Source organism: Corythoichthys intestinalis, chromosome 20, assembly GCF_030265065.1.
Source record: "Corythoichthys intestinalis isolate RoL2023-P3 chromosome 20, ASM3026506v1, whole genome shotgun sequence".
NCBI classification, from domain to species: domain Eukaryota; kingdom Metazoa; phylum Chordata; class Actinopteri; order Syngnathiformes; family Syngnathidae; genus Corythoichthys; species Corythoichthys intestinalis.
Genome location: NC_080414.1, coordinates 36,612,965 through 36,630,915, shown reverse-complemented (window position 1 = coordinate 36,630,915; position 17,951 = coordinate 36,612,965). Strand labels below are relative to the sequence as shown.

Here is a 17,951-nt window from a genome sequence, read left to right as displayed (position 1 = left end):
CAACCCGAGACTGGAGCCGGAAGTCACTCATTTTCATGGCGCGGGATTAAAAAATTGAATATACAGTACAAAACGATCGCTTCCACACACATCCAAGCGGTCCATTTCATTCAGGAGCATAAAACATTGCGTGAAATGTAAAATAAACATACACACACATACACACTTTAAGCTCTGTGATGAGTGAGCATCACGCAGTAAATGTAACTTGTAGCATTAGCATAACCTTGGCGTTAGCAAATGCTAGTCAAATATCCACTTTCAAAATCTGCTGTAGACATCGGCAATTAGGTGAATTTTTATTTATGTATTTATTTATTTTAACAAAAGTCGGTTTCGGCATCTGACTTTGAAAATCCCATATTTGCTGACCTCTAATATCGATCCAGAGCAATGAACTGTTATAGCCATATTGTATCGTATTTTTGAAATGATTGATGGCCTTTCGAAGCTAAAGATAAGCATTATACTTTTGACATAATCCAAAAACATACCTGAAAGGGATTGTTTTTTTCCTTTATTGTTATCTTCAAGGTGAAACGTCAGAGATTTGTATTGTGTGTGATGCCGACATGCTCAGTCTTTCTAAATATTTGATCAGTATGACAGGTTAATCCTGGTTCCAGAGGCTTCTCTTACACACTCACCCTCCTTCTCACCTTTCTTTTTTTTTGCCTCACTGGTCAGACAGACTGAAAATGAAATCCCCAAGCCAGACATTTTGTCCGTGCCTCTATCTGTCTCTATGACAGATGTGGCCCACAGTCATTATGTTGTAGATGCCCCCTCCATTTATCCTTTCCTCTCCAATGTGACAGGTCAGGGACATCGGGAGGCAATTTCATTATCTTTGCATCTGAGGTCCTTTTTGACTTGTTGGTGTCAAAGGACAAGGTGAAGGTATTGAATGACATCATTCAAAGGTGTGTGGTTACTAGGGATGGGAATTGATACGATTTTTACGATTCCATTACCGATATTGCTTAACGATTCGATTCTCTTATCGATTCTAATTTCGGGAAAAAGAAGACCAAACATTTTGATTGGCATCAAGTTTGTTTGATCAGAAGTCACAACCTTACAAACTCACAACGATGTCAAAAGAGGCCCAAAGCCTCAATGTTAACTGTGGCAATAAGTGGCAAATGCACAAGAATGTGTAACATTTTACTGAAACATTTTTCTAATAGAAATAAAAAAATATTGGTATATTTTGGCATATAGGTCGTTGTTCTGCCTTTGGCAGTGTCCCCAAACTTTTTCCTGTGAGGGCCAAAAAACTTTTCCCTTCTCTGATGAGAGGCTGGGGTCAGTTTGTAACAGAAAAAGTGTGACGATTGCAGGAGTGCGAAATGTAAAAAAATTATTGTTTTTCAGAAAGCCACAATCAAATAACCCTCTGTGGATTCTTCACGGAACAAAAGTAAATAAAATAAAAATAATAATATAATATAATAATAATAAATAATAATAGCACTATTAATTAAATAGATAATAACCAAATAACCCTCTCTGAGTTATTCACTGAAAAAGGCCAGGAAATAAATAACACTACTGAGGGAGAAAAAACCAAAACAAATTCAAAATGCTCTCTGGCATTGTTCAGGGGGCCGGACCAAATATGGAGCCGCGGGCCGTAGTTTGGGGACCCCTGTTTTTATTTACCAGTATATTGAAATGCATGCCTTTTAGTTTTTATGGCGCCTTCACGCTCAAGTGGTGGCGCCCTTGTGCTTCCTCACGCGAAGAAGACGCGAAGTAGAAGAAATGCCGCATCCAAGCCAGTGAGCGAGTTAGTGAGAAAGGGAAACACTGCCACGAGCCTACGTTCTTTGTTAATGTTTGTAAAATATCCACAGAGCCAACGCCTGTATGTATCATCTTCTGTGTTGTTGTTGTGTGTTGTGTGACACTTAAATCCAGTTGTGTAGTGGTTTAAACGATGTGCTAATGCTAGCGAACGCATGCTAACTGTTTGTTATGACTGTGTTAGCAGCTAATCATAACTGATTTACGTTGATGCGAACCTGTTTGTTATTGGGGACGAAATTGATTTGTTTCATTTCTATTTTTAGTTTCAAGTGATGGTTGAATAAATTCTTCTGCATCGTCATTTGGGAGTTTAGCTAGCTGTATAGCCAGGACTGAGCCTTAGCGTCTCGGTGAGGACAGTGCAGTCTATTCCCTCCCGATGCAGTTATTTCCATCTCGCAATGACTGCAAGTCGCTTTGTTGTAATTTTTCCTCGTGAAGTGAAGACACACTTTTGAGCGTTCGAACCTACGTCATTGTTTTGTTTACGGCGGCAATGCTCGTGCTAAACTATCGTAACCTTTCATTTTCACCCTTTTTCCCGGTGAAGTGTAGCCAAACTTTGGAGCGAGTGGTTCTTGGCGCCATGCTAGTTTGATGCGTCTGGATAACAAGACACGTCGTGATGCAATATGTGTCTTTAGGGATCGTTAAAGGGATCGTTAAGGCTTTTTCATTGTGATGTCGAGGCCTCGAAACACTCGGAACCGGTTCTGAATTGGAATCGGATTTCGATTCCCATCCCTAGTGGTTACTGGATTTTGTTCGGCGGCATCCAACACACTTCACATTAGAGCTGTCCCGACTAGTCGACGTCATCAATGACGCAAATGCGTCAATGAGCGCAACATCCCGTCGATGGTTAATGAAGGGTTGAAAAAAATATATGTGTGGAAAGTTTAGAATGTCGGACGCTTGGTATGCAAGTGGGTAAAGCGGCACAAAACCAAAAAAGCACACCAGAGTGGCCAAAACATTGACTTATTTCAACAAAACAAAGGCAATGTTCCTGTCTCTTCAATGCCAAGCTTGCATACCAGGCTGCACGTGGGCTGTGAAAGAATCCCTAAAGCGCTGCTGTCACCCAGTTGTAATTTTGGAAGATGACAGGAGACAACAAGCTGGCAGATCGTAAGTCCATCTGACTTCCTGCATACAGTTTTTTCATTTGGCTTGATATTAATCTGTGCAAAGATAAAACATTTCCAGGGGAATTTTAGGGTTTATTTTCCAGTACTATGATATTTTCATTTTTGCAGTGGGCTTTAAAAATATTTTTTCAAATATGATTAAAGAATGTGAATGCGAGATACTGAGTTTAAAAGGCTTCAAATGCATGAAGGGAACATATAAATGTGAGCACATAACACTATAGTATTTAGCCTTGAAGCCCATGACCTAGGCTTTATGATTTATGCCTCTAATGTATCTAATGCTGCATTCCAGAGAAGTGGGATGTCCGATTTATCCCACTCAGATGGGACCAGTTCCGACGTCAAAGCGTTCCAAGCGAATGTAAACCGTAAAGATGGCTGATCGCGAAAAGTTGTTTTTTTATTATGTTTATCAAAAGGCATCTTGACCTACAGCAAACCTGCCTTCTCGCCAGCAATCAAATAGTGGAGGAAAAATGGCGGCTGATGTAAATAGCACACACTGTAAACTGCCCAAGTTAGTTACATCCTCGCTGCAAGTCAATTTAAAAATCATCAATGACTAAATTTATTTAATAATAAATAGATACAGATCAATATATTTTTATAATTGTGTAATTTATGTTTTACCATTCACGGTCTGTTGTGTTTCCATGGGCATTGCCATTTTGTCCAGTGACGTCAGATTGAAACAACTTGGAAGTCGGGGTAGATATTTTTTCTCCGACTTCACGACTTGGACCTCCCAGTTCGAGTGGCGTTCCAATGATATTTTCCTCGTCGGAGGTCGGAAAACTCCGACTTCCCACTTTTCTGGAATGTAGCATAATACATCGATATCATCCCATAATAAGCAATCCAAACTGCAAAACGCTTCGAAAAGATAACGGACAGCATGCTAGTTAGTAAGCCTGCTGTGTCCATAATTCTCGCGCTAACGTTCGACTACAATGTATGTCTTTTTGTGGCTTTCAGGTAGGCCTGAACGATATTGGAAAAAACTATTGCTGCGATTTTTTTGGGGGTTTGCGATATATTGCGATATTATATTGCGATATTAAAAATATATACAGTATACTGTATATATATATATATATATTTTTTTTTTTAGAATTTTACTAGAAGACTTGAGTAGCTGTTTGGAAAGACTTTGGATGACTCCTCATGACCACAGTGTACAGAATTCCATCGTTTTTCGCGGTTAATAGGGACCAGAACCCGCCGCGATAAGTGAAAAACTGCGAAGTAGCGCATACCCCCCCCCCCATTTTTTTTGTGTGTGTGTGGGTGTGTGTGTGTGTGTGTGCTTAATGTATTTATTCAGATCTAGCACTGGAAAGAGATACATATGACATGTTTTTTCTCACTTTTTTCCCCCAAAGTATGATTTTAAAAGATGTGTGTGTATATATATATATATATATATATATATATATATATATATATATTAGGGCTGTCAAAATTATCGCGCGGTAATTAATTTTTTTAATTAATCACGTTAAAATATTTGACGCAATTAACGCACATGTCCCGCTCAGACAGTATTCTGCCTTTTGGTAAGTTTTACAGCAAGGTTTTTTGTGCTCTTGTGGTCGCTTTGCGACATGGTTTATTGCTTTCTTGCCAGTTCAATATGGCTGCACGACGTCTCAGGCTGACGCCTACGTTGTAATGTTGTGCTTATATGATACTTGGACAAGATTTGTCCGTAAGTATGGTTGTTGTAAAGAATGTACATATTATGTTAGTAAGCGAAATGTTATATTTTTTGTATGAGACGCTTTTTGTTTATGTTTAGTGAACCTGTATAGCATGCTAAGCTAACGTTGTTGCTAAAGCAATGCTTGTGTACTTTTTTTTTGTAGTTTCACTACGGTCTAAAGAGGACAATGGTTTGAGGCCATTTTATTAATAAATCAGATGAAAAAGGAAGAAGTCTGATTATTAAGGCGTCGTTCACTAGCTGTCTAGCTTTGGAAAAAGTAGACGCTTCGGAGTGAGGACAGCATAGACAGATTTAAATGACAGTAGAGTGAAATGCCCACTACAGTCCTTATGTACCGTATGTTAAATGTATATATCCATCTTGTGTCTTATCTTTCCATTCCAACAAGTTGTTTTACAGAATATATATATATAATTTACAGAAAAATATGGCATATTTTATAGATGGTTTGAATTGTGATTAATTGCGATTAATTACGATTAATTAATTTTTAAGCTGTAATTAACTCGATTAAAAATTTTAATCGTTTGACAGCCCTAATATATATATATATGTATATATATATATATATATATATATATATATATATATATATATATATATATATATATATATATATATATAGGGATGCACATAATTTTTTGCCCAGGTTCTCAGAGGAGGACCTGGAGATGTGACTTGGTCCTCATTGAGCTTGAGAGCCGACCCGCCTGATGCGACAAATTTATGACAAACTTTACTTAGAGCCAATTAACTTTAATTAATTATATTAACAATTAATGCTTGATTAACATCAACTGGCACAACAAAATTTCCATTACTTCGAAGTGAAATGTAAAGAAATAAAAAGCACAAATTCAAAATAAAGGGCATTATGCGGCTCCCACATTAACTGCAAGCCTTTTTAAAAGTGGGATGTCCTCCTCATAAGACCTCATTGAACATGCATGTTGGAGCAGGGCGGTAAACCGAAAATTTACCGTTACCGAAATTATTCACGATGACCGACGTAATTTTGACCATGTCGGTAAATTCGGTAATTTAATAAAAGAAGAAAATATAGTCTTTTCATCCCGCTTTGACTCTGTGTTGTTCGACTATGTTCATTCCCCTTTAAGAAAGCAGACTGTGTGCTTACGTTTCGAGTCACATGGTTTTCAGGAAGCCAATCAAACAGAAGCCCGGTAGGCTAACGCTAGCAGCTAACGCTAGCGGCTAACGCTACAAGTAAACGGGATGAAGTCGGGTTTAAGTTAGCTTCGCCAAACTTTCACCCGACATTAAGTAAACTCTTGACGGGTTCCAGATAGGGATGGAAAAACCGAGGCTTTCTGAAACAATGAACCACTTTTAAGACAATTGCCCTAAATTGAATCACTGTTTGACACACTGCAAGAGCTCCATCTACTGGATAAACAGTGCACGTTTCTTTTTAAAAGTAAAGTTGACAAATTGCCTCAGCATTACATATCTTCAATAGAATTAAGTGGATGTCGTCTATTTCAACCAGGGGATCGTGTCGTCATTAAGTGTGATTTACACAATTAAAGTTGACCTCTTTAAGCCTGTGTCATTGCTTTTGTCTGTGAAGATGTGTTCAAAGCAGTATTTGTAATACACGACAGTGCTAGTCTTGTAAGTGGCTCGTCCTAGATGACGGGGAGTAACTATGTATTGATAATTTTTGGTAAAAATTACAGTACAGTAAGCACAGTGCTTAGGAACAGGAATATTATTTATTGCATACTCTAAGGATTTCCAAAATCATAAGATGTAAATAATTGAGCCGAATAAAAGAAAGGAAAGGTTTGTGAAACATTTTATTTTTTAATTAAGTATAATTTCTGGGGGGCGGGTGGATGTGTCGTATTTGTATCTATTCTAAATATCTAAACGTATGCCACTATCTAGTGCAGTGCTTCTCAATTATTTTCTGTCACGCCCCCCCAAAGAAGACGTAAATGTTTCGCGCCCCCCCCAAACTCTCTGCCAGCACTGTAAATAGTATCATTTGTCTATAAAATTACTATTATAAATACGCATCTGCCTAACATTGTGTCCTTTTTTTCTAATAAAGAAAAAAAGTAACAGATCAACTTATAATAAAGTATAACTTTATTAACATTGTTTTGTTTGTAACAGAGAAGACTTGACGTGCATCAATTTGCCTGAATTAAAAAAAAAAAAAAAAAAATTCACATCCAAACTAAAAAATACACTCAAGGTACATTTTTGACCATTTGATGCAGAACAATAAAATGTAATAAAATCAGTAAATAATAACAAATTAAAATTGATTAGAAACATTCACTCATGAGGACAATATGCCAAAAAATTTGACCGAAAAAACAAAACTGAATAAAAGGGAAAAAAAAGGGTCCTTGGACAGGACAGTTTTTATTTTTGCTGCTCACAGTATTTACCTCCTTTGCAATGGTGTGGAGTTATTTTGCAATGAGCATGCTAACAATGCTCACTGGTTTACTGATGTAACACTGACAAAGCAGGACGATTGTTGGCAATATTCGGCACGTTTTCACTGAAAAAATCAAGCGGCTTAACAATGAGATTGGGGTCTAATGTCTTTAAGTGGCGTCTTAATTGATTTGGCTTCTGGCTGTCTGATATAATTATTTTTAGACACAGTAAACAGTAGTCTTTCATCATCACCCACTGTATTAAAAGTCAAAGCTAAAAGGCAAACGGCACGAAAAAAGCGCATTCACGGCAGCCGAGGTAGAACCGTAGGTGAGGGCGGTCGTCGTGACGATCCCAAGCCGAAAATGGCACTTCTCGGGCGGCGACGTGAGAACCGGACAAGTCAGTGGGTCGCTGCGTGAGTGAGTCCGGTCGGAAAACGGCTTTCGAAAACGGCGGTGGCACACTGCTCTTCATATCTGTTGTCTGTGTGTGCTGAGTGCTCTTCCTTAGTTCAAAAATACTGCGCGTACTCTGAAAATGAGAGCGCCACTGCCACCTACTGAGTGGATGTGCAAGTACACTTTATTCCAGTACGGCAAAAAGGCGCGCCCCACTATTTGAGAAGTACTGATCTAGTGTATAACAGTGCGGAATGAATTTAATGAAATTCAAGTGATGATATTTTTCAAGTCATACAAGCTGTTATAAATGTTCACACAAGAATTCTTATAAGATTTTTTTTAATACTTAATGTTTAGACTGCATGTGCAATTGTTAAATTGAAAGCTGGTAAATAAATTTAACGAGAAACTGTTAATTTGTATTCCATGCATTGATTCAAATTTTCAAATTATATAACAGTTTGCTTGGGCGAATTTATCGTCATTTATCGTTATCGAGGTAAATCTGCTCAATTTATCGTGATACGTACTTAAGGCCATATCGCCCAGCCCTAATGCATGTTTAACTTTGTAAAATGCGAGCAAAAACACGTTTGTCAGTGCATGTCGCTGTTCATTACCTTTATTCCGCCACTTGTCCATAGGGCGAGTGGGGTCCTGTTTGACATCGATAGGTTTGCTTAATTGCCACATGCTCTCTGTTTTTTTTCGTGCTTTTCAAAGTTTGGATGGCTGAAATTCTTTGACCCTACATAAAATGCGCTGCTCTTATCGGCGACATTGGGATTCTCACGGCACATTTTGTACCGCATTTCCGTGCGAGCATCATTTGCTTCTAGCCATGGTACCTCCTGTAGCCACTTTTCAGCAAAAGTCCTTTTTTTCGGTAGCTCCGGTGACGTCTCTGTCGTCTGTCTGTCTTTTGACGGGGGTGGGGGAACACGGAAGTAATTACTCAGTGTGGCCTGCCTCTTCGACATGTTGAGAAGTTATTTTCTTGTGTCCGCCGCAAATACAGTGGTCAGCCATCGGTACGCAAAAGCGTATGGAAGCCGTTGAGGGCCAGCGCGTTTGTCTACGTCCAGTACGCATGCGGACCACTTATGTGCACCCCTGTATATATTAATAAATGCTTTTTAAGCACTTCAAATATAATAATTATGATCAGTTTTAAACATAACTGTCCCACTGAATCATTTTTAAACAAGAATAAAGTACTGTAGTAGAAAAATGCTTTGCTTTATTAAATGCTTCTGTTTACCTAACATGGCTGTGACTCTTGGAGTGACATGTAGAAATTACAAACTCCTCATAATCACTTCTAGCGTTTATTTTATATATCTCGACCATCTCCACATTCTCCCCCCACAGACAAACACATTCATTCCAGCCCGCGCTTCCTTGCAGAAACTGTTTAACAAGTTAAACAATGATTGACAGATTGCTGCCCGGCTTCTTTGGCCAGATCAAAGCCATCTTTAACTTTAATAAGCAAGCGCCGCAGTGACTGAGAGCTGGGAAACGGGCTGAGAGAGGCTGTGCGAGCCAATGAAGCAGAACAAAGGTTTGTGGATTGGAAAAAAAACAAAAAAAAAACTATCGCACGTCCTTGCGATGGGACTGTCGCGCATGCACACATCGCGATGGCAATGTTTAAACGATATTTCGTTCAAGCTTACTGTCCGGTAACTCGAGGTGCGAGCATGGGAGAGCATAATTAAAGAAATCATGATTTTAACGACATCTTATCGCGTACCTACCTTGTTTCGATCCAAAAACTCCGTGTTGCATGCATAACCAAGTGTCAAGACACAGCTGTGAATGGCCACAGCTGGACTTTGTGGGGATTTTATGGGTGAAACACGGTAATATAACAAGAGGCGCGATGCAGAAGTCACACAATAAGGAGTGGTCAAGATTTTCTTTTTCAAATATTTACCCTTAAAAAAATTTTTTTTTTTAAATTTTTCTTTGTTTGGGTCGATAACGTATCTAAAATATCAGGGAAAATACGACAGTAACAACAAAAATACAATTACGCGATAGTTATGAGGTAGAAATCCGTGACCTATTTACAGACGCTATTTTTTTCATTGTGACGTAATTTGTTTAAGTTTAAAATATGCAGGAAAGTCCTTTTTTTCCTTTTTTTTAAACTTAATATTAGACATCAATTATTTTCTTCAATGACATATCCATGAATCTTGTGTGATGTTTTTTAATCAAAACAACAAGAGCAAAGACAAGAGAGGCAGGAGATTTAAAGCCTTACCTGTATATTGATATATATTAGGGCTGTCAAACGATTAAAATTTTTAATCGAGTTCTTCACGGCTTAAAAATTAATTAATCGTAATTAATCGCAATTCAAACCATCTATAAAATATGCCATATTTTTCTGTAAATTGTTGTTGGAATGGAAAGATAAGACACAAGACGGATATATACATTCAACATACTGTACATAAGTACTGTATTTGTTTATTATAACAATAAATCAACAAGATGGCATTAACATTAACATTCTGTTAAAGCGAACCATGGATAGAAAGACTTGTAGTTCTTAAAAGATAAATGTTAGTACAAGTTATAGAAATTTTATATTAAAACCCCTCTTAATGTTTTCGTTTTAATAAAATTTGTAAAATTTTCAATCAAAAAATAAACAAGTAGCTCGCCATTGTTGATGTCAATAATTACACAATGCTCATGGTGCTGAAACCCATAAAATCAGGTACCCAAGCACCAGCACAGGGCGACAAAACACCAAAAAACACAAGTAACAAGTGGACATGACACTGTGCTGTCATTTTAATCTGTTTGAGCGGGGCATGTGCGTTAATTACGTCAAATATTTTAACGTGATTAATTAAAAAAATTAATTACAGCCTGTTAACGCAATAATTTTTACTAATTGAATAATATATATATATATATATATATATATATATATATATATATATATTAGGGCTGTCAAACGATCAAAATTTTTAATCGAGTTAATCACAGCTTAAAAATTAATTAATCGTAATTAATCGCAATTCAAACCATCTCTAAAATATGCCATATTTTTCTGTAAATTATTGTTGGAATGGAAAGATATACATACAACATACTGTACATAAGTACTGTATTTGTTTATCATAACTATAAATCCACAAGATGTCATTAATTATGTTTGTTGTGAAGGAGTTGCTGAAGTTATGCCAATTAACGGCGATGTCCAATGAACGCCTGTGTCCACTCACCTTTATAACATATATATCTTTGTACATATCTTACCCAAAATATAACAAGAGACACATACTGTAATTGCCACTAAAAAAAGTAAACTTTCAGAAATATGTGAGGTGCACAAATGGCACAATGCAATAGCATAAACGTCTCACAATTACTAATTCTCCCACTAGTAGGAGGAATAACATTATGGAACGGCGCTGCCCCCAAGCGGCCGGTGGCATTCTCTTCACTCTCAATGTGCATAAACGGCGTCATTGTAATCTGAGGCAATGCGTGAGCGGGTCATTCAGTGCATGCTTAATTGCGTCAAATATTTTAACGTGATTAATTAAAAAAAATTAATTACCGCCCGTTAACGCGATAAATTTGACAGCCCATATGTATACAGTATGCATACTGTACAATAATAGGGGGTATGATGATACATACAAGTCATGTTTCAGTATGTACCTCGGTTGGTGGCCCCTGCTGTAACAGTTAGCCAGACATTCTTCTATGTGGGAACAGAGCGGGAGGTAAAAAGCCGTGAGAGTTAATAGCTTTCATTACCGAAAGTTGGAATTGCTTGCCTTCAAAGATAACGACACAGGAAAGGAAGACGTTTGGAACTTTGCCTGATGAACCTTCACTTCAAAGTATTTTTGGATTTCGCTTTCGGACCTTTGGTTTCTTCTTATTATGCATTTTAATTGTATTTTGCCTGCTACAGTTTCCCACTCAAGCTGCTCCTTTTCCATGTGTTTTCGCATCTATGCCCACTCAAGTGCAAACCATGTATGCTGGTTCAAGACTTATCTCAAGGGCTTTATATAGCGTGTATATTTTCTGTTCCTGAGTGGGTTTATTCTGGTTTTCATTGTGTCTATGTCATAATGTATGCTGATCATTTGGAGAGACATGATCATGGCGAACACTGTTGTTTTTCATCAGCAACGATGATAACGAAAATATTTCATCGATGTTTTTCGTGACGATGAGGACACGATAATGTATTAAAAATGTGTCTTGGGAGACGAATACGTAACAAGACAAATACAAATTTTCGTCTGAAGGGGCGACAACGAGATGAAAATTTGACATATTTTCCATCATAATGAACGTTTGCAAGGATTAACAGCAGGAATTTGCTTCCCTTAAAGACCAAATGTGAAGTAAGGTTGGCCAACAATGTTTTTGAATAATATCAATGGCTAAACAATTTTTCATATATTTTCGTTATTTTTTTAACGCAACCCTTCCAGATTCGTTATTTACCCATAGCAACGCCCTTGACAACGAAAATGCTTTTCTTCGACAATCTTCGGAAATCACGTCACACAGAGAACTGCGAGGGAAGTCCGCCATAGAACAGTAGTTTTGCATTGCTTCTCGGTAAGATGCCACGGCGGTGTGTGGCGATGTATTGTTCTCAATCTAAAGGAAAGTTGTATGAGTGGCCAAAGGATAACAGGGCACGTAAATGGACATCTTTCGTTCGCACGAAGCGAATGAATTTCACGCCATCATCAAGTAGTGTTCTCTGCTACAAACACTTTGAAGATGCCTGCTTCCTCAACCGGTCTGCTTATGATCAAGGATTTGCAAAAAAGTAAGTGTGATTTTTGGATAGATGATAGTCGAAATTGTCAAACTTTTTTAGACTAAAACATTTGCATTTTTTCAAGAGTATTTGTTGACGAGAACTTTGGAACCCATTTTGAAATAAGTATTTTTTTCCTCCTTAAAACTAAGAAAATTAAAATGCATGCACTGCACTAGTACCCTCCCCACACAATACTATCACGGTGCTGGGTAATGTCTGCCTGTCAGGATCCTGACAGCAGCTACAGTAATAGGGCGGTAGGTGTGTCCTACACTTTTTCTCTACTGTGGCGTGGCTCACTTTATCTGGGCTGACGGTTGGAGGGGGAGTAATGGGGCTCCGGTCCGGCGGCGCCCCGCAGCGGCTTCTCAGCGCTCTCCTGCATCCACCTTCCACTCTTTTCTGCCCGGGTATCCTTTAACTCCGGCGTGGGTTGCTGGCCAAGTGCCGGTGGACCGGGTGGTGTTACCTACACCGGGCCTAGTGGGCCGTGGGTTCCCACGGTGTGCCGCATATGTTGGGGTGCTGCGGTGGTGGCTGGTGGGCCAGGTGGGCGGTCGGTGGTGGGAGCAGACGCGGGGGGCGTTGGCGTGTCCCCTCATTCCTTCCCTGAAGGCTGTTTAATGGGGACACTGGATCCCGGGGGATGATGGCAGCCCTACTGCTGGAGCTGCGAGAGGAGGGATTGGCTGGCTCACCCCCCCGATTTGGTTGGGGAGGGGCCGTGGCCCTGGGGCGCCCACCGCACAGCTTTTTCTCTTGTCTGCAGGACTATCACATGTCTGATGGGATTCACGCATGACTGGGTGCAATTAGACACACTGAAGTAGAGAAAATATCAGTGTCAGGGTTAGCGATCAGGCATCATAGAATAGGATGTCAACATGTCCACACTTACAAGCGATTAACAAAATACCTCGTTCTGCATCTTACATTGCTCACTTGTGTACGCTCCACACCACCTAACCTCATCTCTTTCAGACTCACCTCCATCCTGTTTCTCCTCTGTCATCAGCCCCCCACATGGTGTCAACCGGAAATACAATTAGCTAATGATAGCACTATCATATTTATAGTTAGTGTAAGCGTTCAATGTATTTGTTTTTGTTGTTTGTGCTTCATTTGTCTCTGTCCCCCAATAATGCCTCCCTGTTCGCTGGTTTCTCCTAATAAAGGAAACACAATGAATAATCACAATGGAATATCACACTCTCATGTGATGCATTAAAACTGTTCTGACCAATAGAGCACTCAGATTCCCCTTCTCCATGTCAAGAAGCTGAACAGGACAGGTTAAAAAAGAAGAACAAAAGACAAAAATGAAAAGGGCTGCCAAAAATTGTGAAATCAGTTTCATATTTGCTATGAAGTTGCAGGGAGTTACCTTTCTGACACAAACCAGTCTGTGACAGCTCATGCAGGTATTCAAGCATACAAGAAACCGTGCCTGAGACTCACAAAACTGGTCTAGGGAGTTTTTCAACTTGTTTGTGAGCATTTCCCAAGCTGCATCCACCCTTCGCGACACCATTGTGAATTGGTGTGAGTGTGCATGGGCAACAAAATGGCTTAATATTATTTGACAAGCTTTTTATGTTTCTGCACTTGGGCTCCAATTAGGCAAAGCCTTTTCATCTGCAACCTGCTGGTCCCGCTGTTTGTAGCTCTCGCTGGATAATTAAAAATCATTTTGCTTCCAGCAATCAGCAGACTGCAACATTTGAAGCACAGTTGTTCATGAAAAGCGGTGGTTAGCCTAAATGTGATTAAAAGTTGTGTTTTTATTATCTCCCCCAGAAACGTTGTTTTCCCAATGTTTTTCACGCTTGTGCAGAATCAATGTGGTTTATAAACCAAATTAGTTAGTCTTTAGTTGGCAGCTGATGACTTGCCATACAACTGCCCTGCTTTGCCATGTTTAAGACTGTGAATGCATCTGAGTAGACATACTTTTTTTTGTGTCAAACAAATTGTGTTGTTACCATTCTCTACGTAAAAAGCAGTGTTGTTTTTGGCAGGCCTTTTTGTTTTAGTCTTTTGGGCAAAAATACTCATTAGTCTTAGCCATATTTTAGCCATTTCAAAATATTTTCGTCTTCGTCGAGTACCTAACTAAAATCCACGAACTGTATGTAAAAAAAACATCCTCTAGACTTACTGACCAAAAAACAGCGTGGCTCTGCTTAAGATTGGCCAGTGTTTTAGGAGGATGCTCACCATTCTGAAGCTAATGCTAACGCGAATGGTACGCTAACGCTAGGATTTATATTTAGCGTCTCATAGGGTAGCCACCAACCATAAGGTCAAAAATGGAGGATCAGACTTGTGCTGTATTTTCATTAACGATGAAGTTTTGCACAGTTTATTGATCATATACAGTATGTGTAACTAAATGGTAAAAAAAACCAATTAATGGTCAAACATTTTGGACAATTCATTCACTTTACAGTACTGTTTTTTCAAATTGCATTTTGCCCAAGAACAAATCTTTTTTTGAAACTGCCCATAAAACCTACACGGCGAAATGTCGTACCAATGCCCAGTGCACTCGAGCACGCATGCACGCATTGAGTCTTTTTTTACCTTTCCATTGCCTCAAAATACTTTTGTCGTGTGTTGTCCTCTGATAGCGTTTAAGCATTGTGCTTTCTTGTGGTAGCTTTAAAGCAGAGTTTATTTGTTCACCACTTCAGTCCCGTTGTGTATTTAAACCACCCTTATTTGATATTATTACGTTTAAGTATATCCCTAAGGCATGTTTTAGTACGTTCTTCCTGTATGCATCTAAACAAAACAAGCTGAAAGCGCATGGTAGTACTTCGCTTAGGGTGTTAAATTTGCCATTGATTGGCGTTTCACGGTGTAGGATATTTTAACGGTGTTAGCAAGGAGCATTTGTAACAACCAAAATTCTTAAGAGATTTTTTTTGTGTAAAAACAATGTGACTATTGAACTGCTCAAAAGAAGTGACCCCTTTAAAACGGGACAACTTTACAAAGTTCAGCTGCAGTTATTTTATTATCCAGAGTCGATGAGGTTTCTGTACAAAATGTTTCCAAAGTCAATGTACCTGCTGCTCACCTCAGTCTTTTATGTTTTGCGCTCTCTGTGTGACGTTTTAAGGCTGCTTTGACCCTGCTGCTCACTTCCACGTCACACTGGAAAAGCGTGCTGAAACTGTGGAACGAGTCTTGACTGCTTTTGGCGAGACAATCGTGCTCTTTTGTCCATTTAATGTTAAAAAATGTCCGCCAACACTGTTGTAAAATCTTGGCGAGGAAATGTCATCAGATAGTCACACGTGAAGCTTTGTTAACATTTTATTGAACCAATGGTATAGGACGTTTTTAACTGAAGCCTCTCTTGGCCACTCACAGACCAGTTGCGATAACCGTCGGATTGAGATGCGTCACATAAACTGAACCGCAGCCATTTTCTTTAAAAGCTGGACAAATAGCGTCCGGCTAATTGGTTGTGGACACATCATTGAAAAGGCTGAGTTTCCATCCTAGAACCGGTCAGGTGGTCACCCTATTTCGTTGTCATCTTGGAAAAAAAAGTGTTCGTTGACATAATGTTTTCGTTATCGTCATCATTGTCGAAAACGACACTGCAATACAGAGTTTGCAGTGAGGAAAACCATGTAACAATATTACTTTGAAAAAAGATTATTACATTTATTTAATTACAGGCGATTTTGAAAGTGTTGTTTGAAAGGCATTCTCTGTGACATTACATTTGAAAGAAAAATGTTACATATTATGACATTTACTTGTCCATCTCTCAAGTGGGATCTGGTGTGCGGTCGATATTGGCTGGTCCCTGTGGAGGAAGTTTGCTTCATCCTGGGGGTTCTCACCGGCTGTCTCGGCCTGGGTTTTGCTGCTGACAGGTAATATGCACGCACATACAGTTTCACAAACATGATATAAATGAATACTACAGATAACAATCCCAAATCCTGGCACATCTAATTGCTTATATCTCATAAAATATGTCTGCTGCAGTTTGGGTATGATCTGTCGAGGTTTCCTTGAGGATAGTCAAACAAAGAGCAATGTTAAATGTCTTGATTCCTGCAAAAAAAATGTGGAAATACAGTGGTACCTCTACATACAAATTTAATTGGCTCCAAGACCTGGTTTGTAAGTCGAAATGGTCGTATGTCAAGCAGGATTTTTTCATAAGAATACATTATAATTCGATGAATTCATTCCACAGCCCAAAAACCTATGCTAAATCCCTAATAAATACAGCTGATACAATTACAAATAGCAATTACACAGAGCAAAACAAATACAGGTAGTCCCCGGCTTACGACGTACCCGACTTACGTGATTTTGACTTTACGACTCCGGTGTCTCATCCACCATTTTATCGCCAGTTGTTTTTTTTAGTCTCGAAACAGTGTACATTGTGTGTTTGAGCGCCGTATTTTTCTTAGTCTAACACATAAACTTCATAACGGATTGACTGGACACTAGGCGTAAATATTTCAATCAAAGTTACACTAATTTTATCCATTGATTTTTTTTTTTTTCTTCCCCACAACGTTTCAATGTGCATGCATAGTGCTTTTTAGTATAATAATTAGCTTGAATCATCGGCCAAATCACTCTTGAGACACTCCTGCCTGCTTGTATGCAGCAAAACCTTCGTCCTGTTTCCATCTAAATCCGGCGTTAGAACGCAGCATTTGTTTGAGTCGATCACAGCGAAAGCCAACTCAACGTTGAGCCTGGGTCGGCACCTGACGGGAAGGCGTGGCGCAATGTCTGTGGGAGCTGTCTTCTCAACTGATGGTGGAGTCTGTGGTACAATGCGTAATAATAATATAATGATAATAACAATGAATAGGGCTCTAATGTGGCCGTTGTTTTTTGTATGCTGTTCCTAAATGCACCATGTGACTGACAAGAGAAAGAGAGGTGCGGTAGACTAGGAAGTTTTTACTTTTTTTCATGTTGTTATCAGAGTCTGCTACGGTGGACAGTAGCTGTGTTGTTTTGCACAACTTCTGAAATAAATGAGTAAAAACCTGATGAAGTTGGCGACTTCCTTGCTGATGTTACAATAATAATAATAAATTGGAAATAAAAAAAGGTTTTTATCGTCACCTTAACACCTTAATCTTGGCGAACAGAGTTCGGAAGAGACTGGCGGTATTGTTGTGCCAGTTTACTGAGGCCCACACAACACTCCTATTTTTCTATCATTTCCTTCTAAAATTAAATGGTAAGTGTCACCTTTTTCCTTTTTTTTCCACTACCTGCACTAACCCTCTTGGGACTCTTGTTGATTTCTCTCACAAGATAATCCGCTCTGCGTCAGTCTTGTGGGAAAACAATGAAATTGCAAGGCTGTTGTAAATCGTTGTATTTCAAGCATTTCATCAAATGTCGAGACAAATGATGAGTCAAATTTTACGTCTGATATCAAAAGGATCTTATGTCGGTACCACTTTATTTTCAACTATTTAATTTTAGTTTTGCACAGATAAAATAAAAAAAAAAGAAATCAAATCTCATTATTTTGTGTATTCTGACTGAAATAGATTGTAAAATTGGTTACACAGTAAAATCTCATGACAGGCATGATGTCTCCTGCACAGACA

At 38.8% G+C, this 17,951-nt stretch overlaps 1 protein-coding gene across 2 annotated transcripts in view; it reads left to right on the top strand.

The window, feature by feature from the left end:
- slc22a17 (solute carrier family 22 member 17) overlaps nt 1-17,951 on the top strand; it is a 68,200-nt gene that overhangs the window by 17,086 nt on the left and 33,163 nt on the right. For both annotated transcript variants that reach the window (XM_057824816.1, XM_057824815.1), the window contains exon 3: nt 16,126-16,229. In XM_057824816.1, the coding sequence (XP_057680799.1) occupies nt 16,126-16,229 (104 nt within the window). The remainder of the gene's footprint in view (nt 1-16,125; nt 16,230-17,951) is intronic.